This window comes from Pseudomyrmex gracilis, unplaced genomic scaffold, assembly GCF_002006095.1.
Source record: "Pseudomyrmex gracilis isolate BER0280 unplaced genomic scaffold, ASM200609v1 scaffold_39, whole genome shotgun sequence".
In the NCBI taxonomy this organism is placed as follows: Eukaryota; Metazoa; Arthropoda; class Insecta; order Hymenoptera; family Formicidae; genus Pseudomyrmex; species Pseudomyrmex gracilis.
In genome coordinates, this window is record NW_018020623.1 from 333,647 (window position 1) to 347,152 (window position 13,506).

General features: G+C 45.9%; 1 protein-coding gene across 1 annotated transcript in view; it reads left to right on the plus strand.

Moving 5' to 3' along the window:
* The window catches only part of LOC109852904 (opioid-binding protein/cell adhesion molecule homolog), a 163,770-nt gene that overhangs the window by 133,252 nt on the left and 17,012 nt on the right, over nt 1-13,506 (plus strand). The window contains exon 4 of the mRNA XM_020424476.1: nt 12,102-12,260. Coding sequence (XP_020280065.1) covers nt 12,102-12,260 — 159 coding nt within the window. The remainder of the gene's footprint in view (nt 1-12,101; nt 12,261-13,506) is intronic.

The window sequence follows — 13,506 nt, forward strand, 5'->3', positions numbered from 1 at the left end:
CTGTGGATCGTGTGTCCCGGCAAAGTGATCTATTGTTCCACAGAACCTGGCTCGCTCTCTCTCTCTCTCTCTCTCTTTCTTTCTCCTCTCTTTTTACCGGCCGAACTTTCCGGCATTTCCGTCTCGTCGTGCAACGATATACCCGGGACACTTTTATCTTCATTCTTTATCCACCGCGTCTCCCGCCGCAGCCCGCTCGCCCGTTACCTTTTTCGCGTGGCCTCTGGCAGATAACAAGATGGCAACGGACCGTGACGACGAGTATCTCTCGCCCAAGTTAAAATTGTCCGTATCTCGTCACGGGAGATAGATAGACGACCAACCGGTGGTTGAGAAAGAGAGAGGCCGCGCTTTCTCCCTCGTTATCCTTGCAACGCCGCTGAGAAGTGGTACCGGCAAATACATAATGGAACGTTTCGCTCGTCTCTCGTCACTCGCGGTTTTCATCGCGAATCAGCAACGGCATAACGTTTCGGCGTGTGTCTCTCGAATGTTGTTGCGCATAATGTTTCGAGAGGACCCTTCGTTTGCAGATGGAATATTTTGGTTTTTTGTTTTTTTTTTTTTCGGTCTAATTTTCTGTCGACGTCTCGTCGATCTGAGACTTCCACGGTGCAGCGCAGAATAAAAGTTTTACGACACGATGAAACATTCGATTCCGCAAAAAGAAGCATCTCTGTCACTGTTTCCCGTATCGGACGTTAAATAATTTTGCGACTCTTCCCGCAGTAGAGATAACAGATCCTGTGATGTGATCGAATCACTGCGGGGGACGTGTACGAATTGGATTTTCGATCTCGTTTTTCTGCTTATACCGGTGCGCGCATTTATCCAGACATTTAAATTACTTTTCGATAATCTGACTCGGAGTATGTTTGAAAAAAAAAAAAATTAAAAAAAAAACAGAAATCTCACGTGCGACTCGACGTGCACTAAATTTATATGCCGTCGAAAAACTAAGCAAAATGTGTTAACGTGACGAAAAAAGTACGCTGTATTTTGACAAATTTTGTTGTAATTCGATTAATGTTACAAGTAACCTCGTCGAGCGACAACCAAACTTTAAGCGAAAAAAAAAAAAAAAAAAAAAGAGCAATTCACGTAGACCGAATATAATACAGCCGCACACTACGTTATTTCCATTTGAAAGAATTTCCGCGCAAAAATGCATCAGCGCGCCGGCCAGCAGAAAATTATCCCCGCGCAAATTTCTTTACCCCGATAAATCTCGCGGAAAGCGTTGAAAACTATAAATGTCAGGGCTATGAAGAATTGATACATCTATTTTTATTTCCTCCTCTACGTGGGATACCTGGTGTGAATACCTGGCGCGAGCGATATCCGACAAAAGATATCGCGCGCAAACCGATACCTTTGTTTCGGAGGGGTATATATTTCTTGACATTTACGTGTTTAAATGTAATTACAATTTTTTGCGATTTTTTGTTGTTGTTTTCTTTTCTGTGTTTTATCAGAAATTATTAATTTTCGTCGAGAAATAATTTCGGCGAGAAAAAAAACTGTTACTATTCGCAACCTTAAAAATTCACATCTGTCAAAAAAGATGACGACCCGACGCGTCTTGTGTTTCAAATTTCAAATCGTTTTTGCGCGATTATACGTATTCCGGAGAATTGATACGGTTCGATGTATCATGAGAGAGAGAGAAAGAGAAAGAGAGAGAAAAAGAGAGAAAGAGAGAGAGATAAAAGCTTTGACGTGTGAATCCCCGTTCGAATTGATATCACTCTATATGGGTGAGGCTTATCAATTATTGCAGGACCGAATCAGATCCGCAATAACGCCGCGAACGATTTAATAATTTATCCGGCCATAATCGTACACGCTCTCGATGATCGTTGTATTAGTTACGAAATGTGTTTTATCGCGCACGATCACGTACTTCGATATAAACGTAATCACAAAGCATGCGGTGGTGACAGAGCTAATACCAATCGATTCGATAACGTTCCTAATCCCGTTGTTGAAGCGCTAATAAGTGCGGGCTCATTAGTGTCCATACATTTAACGATACGCCAATCGTATTGCGCGTAAATTACGCGCTGCAGGTTGAGTCGCAATTATTTATTGATCTAGCGCGCGCTGTTAAACGTGCCGATTACGAACCGCGATCGTTAACTTAGATATTTCACACAGCCAATAAGATGAAGAACGCACGAGTTTCGCAAAGGTTTTTCATTTATTAAACGGGAGCGTAAATTAATGACTGAATATTCTCTCTCTCTCTCTCTCTCTCTTTCTCTCTCTCTCTCTCTTTCTCTCTACAAGTACAAATTCTTAAAGTTAAACAATTCTCTTTCTTTGTTTCTTATTACTTAATTTTTATTTTTATTTTCATTTTTTGTTTTTCTTATTTTTATTTTTTGTTTTGCTACAGATTTTATATTTTTATTTATTTCTGTATTATCTTCATTTTGTTTGTTAACTTTGCGCTTGAGAGGATTTTCTCGGAGCGCCTTATAAATAAAGCGACTATCTCTCTCTCTCTCTCTCTTTATTTCTTTCTCTCTCTCTCTCTCTCTCTCTCTCTTTCTCTGTACATCAAAAAATATTTCATGCACAGTTTGATAATCGATGAGCTAACGTGTACATGTATTATGCATGAAATATTAAATATGGCAACACAATTTATTGACAAGAATAAAACGCGTGAATGTGATTGTGTGCGTTGTGCGCGCGCGCGTGTGTGTGTGTGTGCGTGTGTGTGTGTGTATGTGCGCGTGTCTGTGTGATCGTCGGAGATTAACTCAGTGCCCTACGAATGAAACGCAACGTGTCATGAATTATTCAGAAAGCCGCGGCGAGCTTGCACGTGCTAATTAACTGACAACCTGTCGTCGCGTGAGGTTACTCTTTCAACGGCGGTACACGTTTGTTTTGCAAATGCATCAATAAAAGTCGTAAAATAAGCGAAGGGAAGTGTTTGAAAATTGATTTCTTCCACTTTTATAAATCGTGTCGCGCTGTCGTACATCGTCCCGTTCTTTCTGCTCCGTAATCGACGATTGAATGTTCAGAAAGGAAAGAGGTTTCTCATCTCGTTGACATTTGAAAAATCATCTCTTTGTATTTCTTCGTTTCTTTCTCACATCACAACATTCTTCTTGGCATTACATTTTATCTCAGCTTGTTAGTGCCTCGATTGAATTCTGTTTTCTTCGTCTCGTTTTCTTTTAATTAAATTTCACCGCTACACATAAATTCTTATTTCCATTCGACCCAATTATTCTCGACGTCGTGTGCGAACGAGAACCGTCTACCATTACTATTGTTACCGTCTACAAAGGGAGAAAGCGCGGCTGGCGCGCCGCATAGCTACGTTTCCCACTTGCCAGTAGAACAAGCCTCGATCAGGCTCAGACTGCGAGGCGCCCAAGCGGCACGCGAATCGCGTTGCATGTCCGCACGTGCTAACGAGTGAGAATAGCTACGCATTAACTCGCGATCAGCTGATGCTAAGTCCGTGTGTGTGTGTGTGTGTGTGTGTGTGTGTTGCGGATAGCGCGTTAGTATATCGAAAAAATGCGAAGCGCCTCTGACTTGTGATCGATAATCCGTCTAGCGGATTTCCTCGCTTCTTACTAATTGTACAACCTGCTTGAATATTGATCACGCATTTTTCGCGATTTATGAAGTGCTCGAAACGCCGCAGTAAAATGAGACCGGCGCGATGATTATTACCTCAAGTCGTAAAAACTGGAAATTTCTGTATAGGTATACGCACGCGATCTCCCCGGTTGTTACGCACTTGCGAATGATACCGGCAATTATGTGCGCGCGCGGCTTTGATTAAAATAAGTTGCGGTAATTTATATAAAAGTTCGTATCAGTTATTTTTTTTTTTTTTTTTTTTTTTTTTTACACAAACACACGTTGCGTAACGAGCAAAATGCTTTTAACGAGGAAACATAATGGAGTTTCAATCAAAATTACCGCGCTTTAAGCGTGTGTTTTTATACGCTGCTTCTCTCTCTCTCTCTCTCTCACGAGAAAGAAAGAGAGCGGTTTATCGTCGGTTGACGTGTAAAAACCGACTGTATCGCGAATTATCATCATGGGTGTCGGCGGTTTTATCGCGTCGTCGGCTTTCGAACGTGCGTTGCGGAAGAAAATTAAAGACTCACGATATTTCGTAACGCATTTTAAATCGACGTCAAAATTGTCGCCGAAAGTTGCGAATATTTCGAACGACCGTCGCGTCGTATATTGCTTGTAAATATATTACTAGCGCGCATCGCGTTCTTCTCGCGCGTAATTGTCACCCGAACGAGCGAGTTTCCGCGTTTTGTATTTTTCGATCGATCCCGTCCCGATTCTGCCGATGCCGATTGTACATTGTCTGCGATCGGATGCGATCCAAAACCTCCATCGCGTTCAATCCGCTAATCCGGCATCAAAAATTCCGCGGCTCAATCACTCGTACGCGGATACCTTTAGCCGTGTTGTCAGTTATATACTCCACGCGTCGCTGGCTCGCGAAATTACAATCGAAGCTACGTCAGCCATAACACTCTTTGTCGGGTGTATCACGAATGTGCGATTCAACCGAGCGATACTGCGCGCAGCACTTACCTGCATGAGCGCACAATGAATGCTCGATTATCGCGTTAGATTTCTATTGACGTCGTCCGTGCTTTATTGCGACCAAGAATAGCAGTTGTTCCTGCGGCGATTACCGAGCGGCGCGCAGAAACTTGACGCCGATATCGGATTAGCGAATCGCGAACTTGTTAGGACTCGAGAGAGAGAGAGAGAGAGAGAGAGAAGACACTTTTGCTCGACTGCGTGATAATACACGAACAATCTCGTTTATTCCGCGTACGTAGCAAATTTACGTCATTATCTTCTTTCCCTGGAGAAGAATGAAGCAAAATCTTAAGAGATAAAATATTGAAATTTCTGAACGTCTCTGCAAACAAAGGAGAAGCGCCCGGCAATTATCGTCGTTTTATTTTTTTTTTATTTTTTATTTTTAATCGGAGATGAAGCGAAGAAGCTCCGCGTCATCAATTTTCGTATCATCGCGTAATAAAACGCAGGCACGGCGTTGTGGGCAGCTGCACGCATAATCGCTGAATGAACGCGCGTGCTAATTATATTTAATCTATATAAGTTGCCGCGCCACGCCTTAGTGCGCGCATGTGTGCGTGTGTGTGTGTGTGCGCGCGCTTTCAGTCATGAATGGCTTTCGCGTACAAAGAAGCCGACCGCCTGGTTGTTTTCGTCTTCGGTACGTACATATGAACGAATCAATTGCTATTCAGTTTAACAATTACAATTGCAACGTGATTAATGCGCCCGGTTACTTATTCGCGACCTACTACCTTCCCCATCTTCCCTACTGTTATTCGCAAAAGCCGCCGTTAATACTTATTACAATAAAGGCGTGTGCGTGTCTCCGCGTGACATTTTAGTACAATAGCCCGCGTTTATTTTGATCGCGCCGGTTTTCACACACCGGGCTCGTGCGCGCGCGCGGATATCTTCGGACCCGTGCACAAAACCGGGAGTAGACAAAATCCCCGCATCCGGTAAAACCCGTCTTTGTTACCGCGCGGATACGTCGTGTTAATCACATTCGCTCTGAGCGTCATGCGCGCTCCTCGCCGAGAGAGGTCACGATTGATGCATGAGCGCGTACCGCGCGCGAGCCCGCCGCGCGCGTTGGCTACATTTTAATCGTCCATTTGCACGAAACAGGCTCGGACGCTTTTGTGCGGCAAAAATAAACTTAGGTTTCGGTTTTGTTACACAAATCCAATTAGTTCGGCGCGTGTGAAAACTGGTCGGAGAGAGGGGTTATCCTTCCGCCTCGTGGCGCGGACGTGCGCGCACAGTGGTTTCAATATTTTTCGAACAGCCGGCATGTATGCGTCCTGATTGGACAGTCCGCGAACGTGCGCGCTTCATAAACTATGCTGGACATTCATTGGACGGGACGAGAGGAAGGGAAACTTTTAACGGAACCACGTGGCCTAGCCTAGCGCGAATTTATATTCTTCGTACGAATCCGCGGCAAACAATTTGGGAATCAGTGATTTTGATGAAATCGATTAGTTCTGAAAGTCAAATTAAAATTGCTAATATATATATATATATATATATTTATTTATTTATTTATTAGTGATAGATAGAGATTACTCTCAGGCTCTATAAGTCTTTTTAAACTAATAATGAATATAAGGACATGAAGAGCCGTTCGCAGGATGTTGTGCGTAAATGTGCTTAAATATATATGTATACACATATATACTTCGAAATAATTTTTTTCCTCTATATAGGATGCTGAATTTGCATCACATATATATGAAGGACCCCGTATACCCCCTTAACTAATTTTAAAATATTGCGAAAAAAACTCCTCAGCCAGGAAAAATATATTTATTTATTGTTGTGTTACGTAATGTTGTTCAGGATGGAATGCAGCACAAAGAACATTTTTGTCTATGATTACTTTGAGCTTCGTGGCGATCGTCGAGAAATATCGCGTCACATTGCGGCGATCATAATCTCGCATCATAACTCGTCAGATGATATCCACTTTTGTTTAAATACGTTATTCGAATTTGTGGGGAGGAAGCAAGTTAGCTGTTTGCCGAGGCCCAATATTGGGTTACTGTTAGCGAATCCTGCGCGAACCAATCTCTTCTGGCAATCGCGCTACATATCTCCCTGCGGGCGCTTCGATTCGTTGGCGGCGGCAAAGTTGTAAGCTGCATATTTTATCTGTGATAAAGTGCATCGCCGATACTTCTCTCGCTCGGTTCTCTCCCGCGGCTTAGTTCCGTTAAGAACTTACTACCTTCTTTCACTGTGAATCTATGCGCATCCCCTCGCGCGCGCGCGCGCGCTGTAACTGCGATCCGATAAAAATGTATACACCGCCGTCCCTTTTGTGCGTTCACTAATGCATCGCGCTCTTCGCGCGAGAAACGTCGCTCGCACATTCGCAAATCCGCGATTAACGTCGCGGAGAAAATAGAAGCGAAAATTGCTTCTAAAATTAGACAACTAGAGAAAGTTTGGCGCAATGTAAAAAGAAAAAAAAAAGTTATTCTATCGTAATGTAAAAAATTTTCAGTTTTAATTTACTTTACGTTTCGTTTTTCCGTGTGCGCGCTCGTATACAATACACCGCAAAAATCAAGTCGAAATTGGCTTTATTTTGACGGCGAGCAGAACGTTATCGACGCGGCTCTCGCGCGTTTATGACGTGACGCGGAATCGCAGAATACTCCCGTCTGGATATTCCCGCGTATACTTCCGGGACTTCTCTCTCTCTCTCTCTCTCTTTCTCTCTCTCTCTCTCGAGTCGGACTCGTATCTAGAAATAAATCCGCCAAACTTTTCTCCCCCGTTGGTCTATTCCCCAGCTGATTTACTAAGACCCGCCTCGATAGCCCTGCAGGCGGCACTCGTTACAACGTCGTTTCCGAGCCTGAAACGAATTCCCAACTTCGCTACGTGGCATGTCGTGTTTCGACGTGAGGCAACCCACCTCTCTCCGAGCGCGCCGTCCGCTCTCCTCTCACTCCCTCCACCCCCGTCTGCCCCTCGCCACCTGTTTCCGCCCACACTGGCCGTTCGATTTACGCATCGAAATTAAGCCACGCTCGGCTTGCGGCGCTCGTCCGATGCACTGCACTTTTTTAACCCCGACCCCGCGCTACTCAACGTCAGTTGCACCACGGCAGAAACGACGTTCCGCGAAACGAGCGTGCATTGGTCAGCGGCGAGTCCAAGAGAATTCCGAGGGAGAGTTGAGCGGGGAGAAGGTTGTTACGAGGGAGTGGGAGGGTTGGGGACGCGAACGAAATGGAGTCGGATTGATACCTGATACAAGTCCGCCTTGCTCGAGGATTTTTGCGCCAGCTCTGCTGCCGCGAAGAAGGAAAAGAATGTTCGGATGTCGCAAAAAAGCACGGAATACGACGGAACGTCTGATTGCTGTCATTTAGCGTGAAATTCGCCGGTGTTCCCTTCGCACAGCGTCGGGTAAACGAAAAGCGAAAAAGAGAAGATTATTGAGAAGAAATTCTAATTGCGACACACACACACACACACTTTTATCAAATTTTCTCTCTCTCTCTCTCTCTCTTTCATCCGCGCGAAATGTAAACAATTTATTCGACGGATAAATTCCGCGATCGCGTTACATGGGGAGAAGATATTTGAAGAAAGAGAGCCGAGTATTATCTAAAATTGGCCGCGGTTATCCGCGCTCGGTAACCCTCGGCGTTGCGGCCAACAACGTTGGATGAAACGAAGTGCATAGTCACGTTGAGGAGTGGTTGGTGAGTTTCTAGGACTCCGAACGCGCGTCGGACGTTGTTACCGGTAAACGGGATGGGCGAGGCGAATTGAGGTTGATACGCGATACCCGGGGTTTGCTTTAATACATAGAATTCTCCGCAACCCGTGGAAACGGCATCATAACCAGATACACCGTGCGGAACAATGTGAATAAACTGCGGCGCGCGGCAACATATCGCGGACGTATATCAATTCCGAACAGGGGGAGAAAGAGGAGGAGGAGGGAGGGAGGGAAAGGGGGGAGGATTCAGCAACACTATAATAACGAGCGACCTATTTGCATACGGTTATTGTTACAAGATGTACCTACAGCGCTACACCGCGAAATTGCGCGCAGATGTCAGCGCGCTGCGCGCCTCCGCAACGTCCTTCAACGAACGATAATTATTTCACGCCGCCGAGTTGCGAATCCTGCGCAAGATGCGCGCGGCGAAAATGACGTATTTTACTCGCAATTCCCTTTACGTCAAATAATTGTCCGCTCGCGAGAACGAGAGATCTCGTCCGAGATTTTATTTTATTTTAAATCAAAAATGTGTGTGTTTTATACTTGAAGGATGGGAGAGGAGAGGGATACACGCGTAAGCCCCGGGAGTCACACTGATAAAGCCGACGCGCACCCAAGTCCGCGGATTGATGCAAGGATGACAGACACCGGACGGTATTATACCATCGCGTCGACCCTCGCTACGCAGTGCGGCACGAATGCGCGAGATAGAAGCTGACGCATCGCAAAACAAACGTGGGAAGGGAATAACAGATACTGAACCGCCCATTACCCTGTATCTGATCTAATCTCGATCAGGCGTAAAAAAACGCGCAGACAATTTCTTTGTGCAATATCTCGATCGTCGCTAACTCGGATTTGCACATCGAAATCTCTCTTTTGCGCGATGTTTTTTTTTTTTGTTTTTTTATTTATGAAACAGTTTTTAAACATTTTTTTTTAACGCATAGGTTTGCCGCGATGCGAAAGCGACATAGAAGGTGATTAAATTCCCGAGTATCGGAACACAGTGCTGCACATACGTATGTATAGTTAAGCGAGTTAAGATTTGGGTTTAGATTGATGTGGCGGTAGACGGTAGCGGGGCCGCGTGAGCGATTGCGCTGAGTTTTGTTTTGCAATTGAACGTCCGTGTGGAGGTTACAAAATACGAGAGCAGCACGTAGGTAAACGGAATGCAAAAGCGAATTGCAACTGGGCGACGGTGCGGCCAATTCGCTCGCGAAGTTTTCGACTTGAGAGATATCGAATTGTACAGATCTTGAAATTCAGATGAGTTTTTCCTCGATCAATTCCATCATTAATGTATAAAAAAAACACATTGATATTTGTTCTCGCGTTTTCACAAATACGGAAGATAGAAATATTTATGAAACATTTTTCGCTCGCGTCAAAAACACTCCTTTTCCAAAAAACCTACCGAAGTAGCTTGACTCAACATTAACATTGCGAATTCAGTAAATCAACATAACATCATTGTATTTGACTTTCTCTTTGTTTTTAAAATTTTTTATATAATTTTTTTGTTTTTAATACGTTGTAACGTGTGCGCCAGCGTGCGCGTATTGTGCGTACGACGCGCTATTGTGTTCGAAAAACGAGTATCGGCTGATAAAACAATGCTGCGCGCGGAACACACAGTTGCATCCGAAACTGGATGTTTGGCAGCAACTCTGATCCCGGCGACCGTCAAATAGATGCGTGGAAACGAAACGAACAAACGTTTCGAGACCGGTTTGTGCGGAGGGTAAAATCAGCCGAAGAGAAGTGAGGGTCTTTTCCCGGTGGCCAGCGGAGACTCTAGGTGGCTTTGACTCGCCAATTCAGCATCACCCATACGGGCACTCAACCGCAAATCGAGTTCCGGCCTTGGGGCGGAATAAAATCGACCCCGTCAACCTCGACCTGCTCCCTCCTCCCTTCGGCAGCCTTCGAGCTCGCACATGTGAGCGAACCTAAGACATTACTCGCGAGGGACGCGTTTGTTCAACGTCTTGATAAAGAAAGAAGAGAAGAATAAAGAGAGAGAGAGAGAGAGAGAGAGAGAGAGAGAGAGAAATAGAGAGAGAGAGAAAGAGAAAAGAAAAATAAAATAGGAAGAGAGAATCGAGGTTGACTTTAATGGGTGTAGCTAAATGGAAAAACTCGGCCGCGGGATAATAAAGTCATGCTCAGATTATGGATTTCCGTGAAAAAGACATGGCCGTATACACAGTGTTTCGCACGCGTGTTACGATTCTTTTCTAGAGTTGCGAAGCCGTCATTTTTACGCGAGAGAGCCTCAGCAATCAGAGTCGTCATTTACGCTCGCGGATTTTCAGCGCGCGTTTTTAACAACATTTTGAGAAATTAAATCTCGCATTTCGCCGAGCTGCACACGGAAATTTTTGATAATATGGATGTAGCGAGAGAAACAGAGAGACAGAAAGAGAGAGAGAGAGAGAGAGCGCGCGCAAACGAACGCGAAGCAAATCAGAACCGCACCGGTACGGAATGGCGTGTATATAACCGGATGATTTTCGCGGACTCTCCGAAACTTCGCGAAACTCGGGCGCGTTATTTCTCGAGTCTCTCCAGGAAGTCGTGCGGAACCGCCGGAATCGTCGTTCGAGTCCGCTCTCTTTAATGTCCAAGCGTGGAAGAGAAAGAGAGAGAGAGAGAGAGAGAAATCCGCGCTACACACATTCTGTTAGGTAGAACTTGCGTCGCAGCGAGTTCGCTTCCGCCGGAGATGACGCGGATGCGTCGTACCCCCGCCGTTATCGTTCTCTACTTTATTACGTGCAGCCTGCATGCGTCGTATGCGCGCACGTGTCGTCCCCGTCGCGCACGTGTACGTGCGAGAAGAGACACGCGCCGTAGTTTCCCAGCCCTTTCTCTGCGAATGCAGAGAGAGCTAATCCGCGCGGGTTGATTTATGGACGAGCAGATATACTTGTCTACCTCGCACAACGCCCGCCTGCAGGGAAGTTAACGCTCACGAGCGTTATTGTTGCTACGTTAAGTGTCACGGCAGAAGCTCTGTTCTCTCTCTCTCTCTCTCTCTCTCTCTCTCTCTCTCTCTCTCTCTCTCTCTTTCTCTTTGTATCTCTCTCGCTCTCTTGTTCTGTCGAGGCCGCAATCGGCGAACGTCCGACATGGGATCGGATTTATTGCTACATGTGTACACACTTTGGGGAACGATGTATCGTTCCTAATTTCTGAGCAGCGTATAGATAGACCGGATGTAAGCGCGATTTTATCAGATATCCGTGTGGATACGGATTCTTGTACGTTCAAAGGTACCGTCCATTAGGAGGATTAAAGACAAATATAACGGCGATCCAATTCCGCGCTGTTTTTTCGTGATTTAATGTAGCCTTTCTATCTCTTTCCTAACGTGCTTCTCCGCTGAATTATACTGACTCCGCGATAACCGAGAAAGAACGTTGTTACAAAAAAAATAAAAATAAAAATAAAAAATGTGCAATTTCTCCGCGAGAAAAAACTGGGGTAAAAGTGCAATGTTGTTCGTTAAAATTATTTTTTGACAGTTGTTTAATCAAGGCTCGAAAATAATTTTCGAGCGGAGTCCGCGCAAGCGCGCGCGTGACGCAAGTTTTAATAATTGTTTAGCCACCTTTTGCCATCCCCGCGCAATTTTTTCTCGCCGTGGCGCGCGGCGAGAAACCGTTTCCGTTTCTCGCATCTCGCAATTTTCAGCTTACCACCACGCTTGTATGCGGCAGCATGTTCTAACGGTCGGCTTTTCTGTCCGCAGTGCCGCCCGACATCGTGGACTATGATACTAGCACGGACATGGTGGTGATGGAAGGACGGAACGTGACTCTGCGCTGCTCCGCGACCGGTTCCCCGCCGCCCAACATCACCTGGCGACGCGAGGATGGTCAGGCAATTCAGCTCGGCAACGGACTGGAAGGTTAGTTTTTAACGAGTTGCCCGCGAACGAGCGTAATTCGCAGTCAGGCTCGGTGATAAAGCTGGGAAAATTTCGCTGAATTAAGGACGGTCTCTCCCTCGTTCGCTTTCGCTCATAGAGTCCGGGACGCCTCGTTACGACGAGAGCTAATCGAATACGACGAGCGAAAGACGCGAGCCGTTTGATACTCTCTCGGAGTGCAGTCGACGATCGTTCGCGGTACGGTCCTTTTCGGAGAGTTGCGCGCTTTTAACCCCCCTCCCCCTCCCCCCCACATCCTTCCCTTTTGCGAGCGCGCGCACGTTAGCTGGCTCGTCTCTCTCAGGAGCTCTCTTCAGGTCGCACCCCCCGAGTATTTTATGTGTCATTAGTTCGGACGATCACGAAATTTCTGCGCTCCATATTCGCCTCGCGCGAAAGAAGAACCGCTCGTGAGAGTTTCCTCCCCTTTTGGTCCTTGATAAACTTTTTACAGCTATATATTTCCACTTTTACTGCAAAATATTTCCGCTAATTTCACCGTCTTTTATTTATATCTGGTGTTAGCATGAAAAGGGAAAAGGAAAACTTTACTTGTGAACTTTGCAACTTTCATAACCGGCCTTATGTGAAAGAAACATGCGCGAGGGAGCGTCTTTTGAAAACGTAATTTTATTTACTCGATATAAACGTTTGAAAAGAGCGGATGAGCTTGAAATATTTACAAATTCACCGCCGTTGAATTATCACCACACGGAGGTGGAAATAAAACGAAGTTCCGCGCGGAACTTCGGGAAGAGATATTCACTCGCGCGAGGATGAGAGACTGGGGTTCGACGCCGAAGGGCTCCAAGCGAGTACAAACTCAATAAATATCCTCGTAACATCCGTAAGTGCGGCGGCAAAACGCGCGCGTGCTCTCTCTCTCTCTCTCTCTCTCTCTCTCTCTCTCTCTCTCGTTTACGCACTCGGCCGTAAAGTCTCTCCTCGCCCGAGAAAAGATTTACGGAGAAACCGTATTCGCGCCGAACCGCACCGGGAGTGCATCCGGGATGAGCCTCGTCGTCGCGCGGGCGGTAACGCAAGAGAGCTTCCGATCGTCCCGGGAGCGCAAACACACCGCGCTGCAAGGCCAATAGATTAGAACGGGGTGATACGTTTGCCGAGAGACCGAGAAGATCTGCTATATTTGCATTGAAATTGGCAAACACACGGAGGCGATACGCGGCTAGAGAGAGAGAGAGAGAGAGAGAGTGAGAGAGAGCCC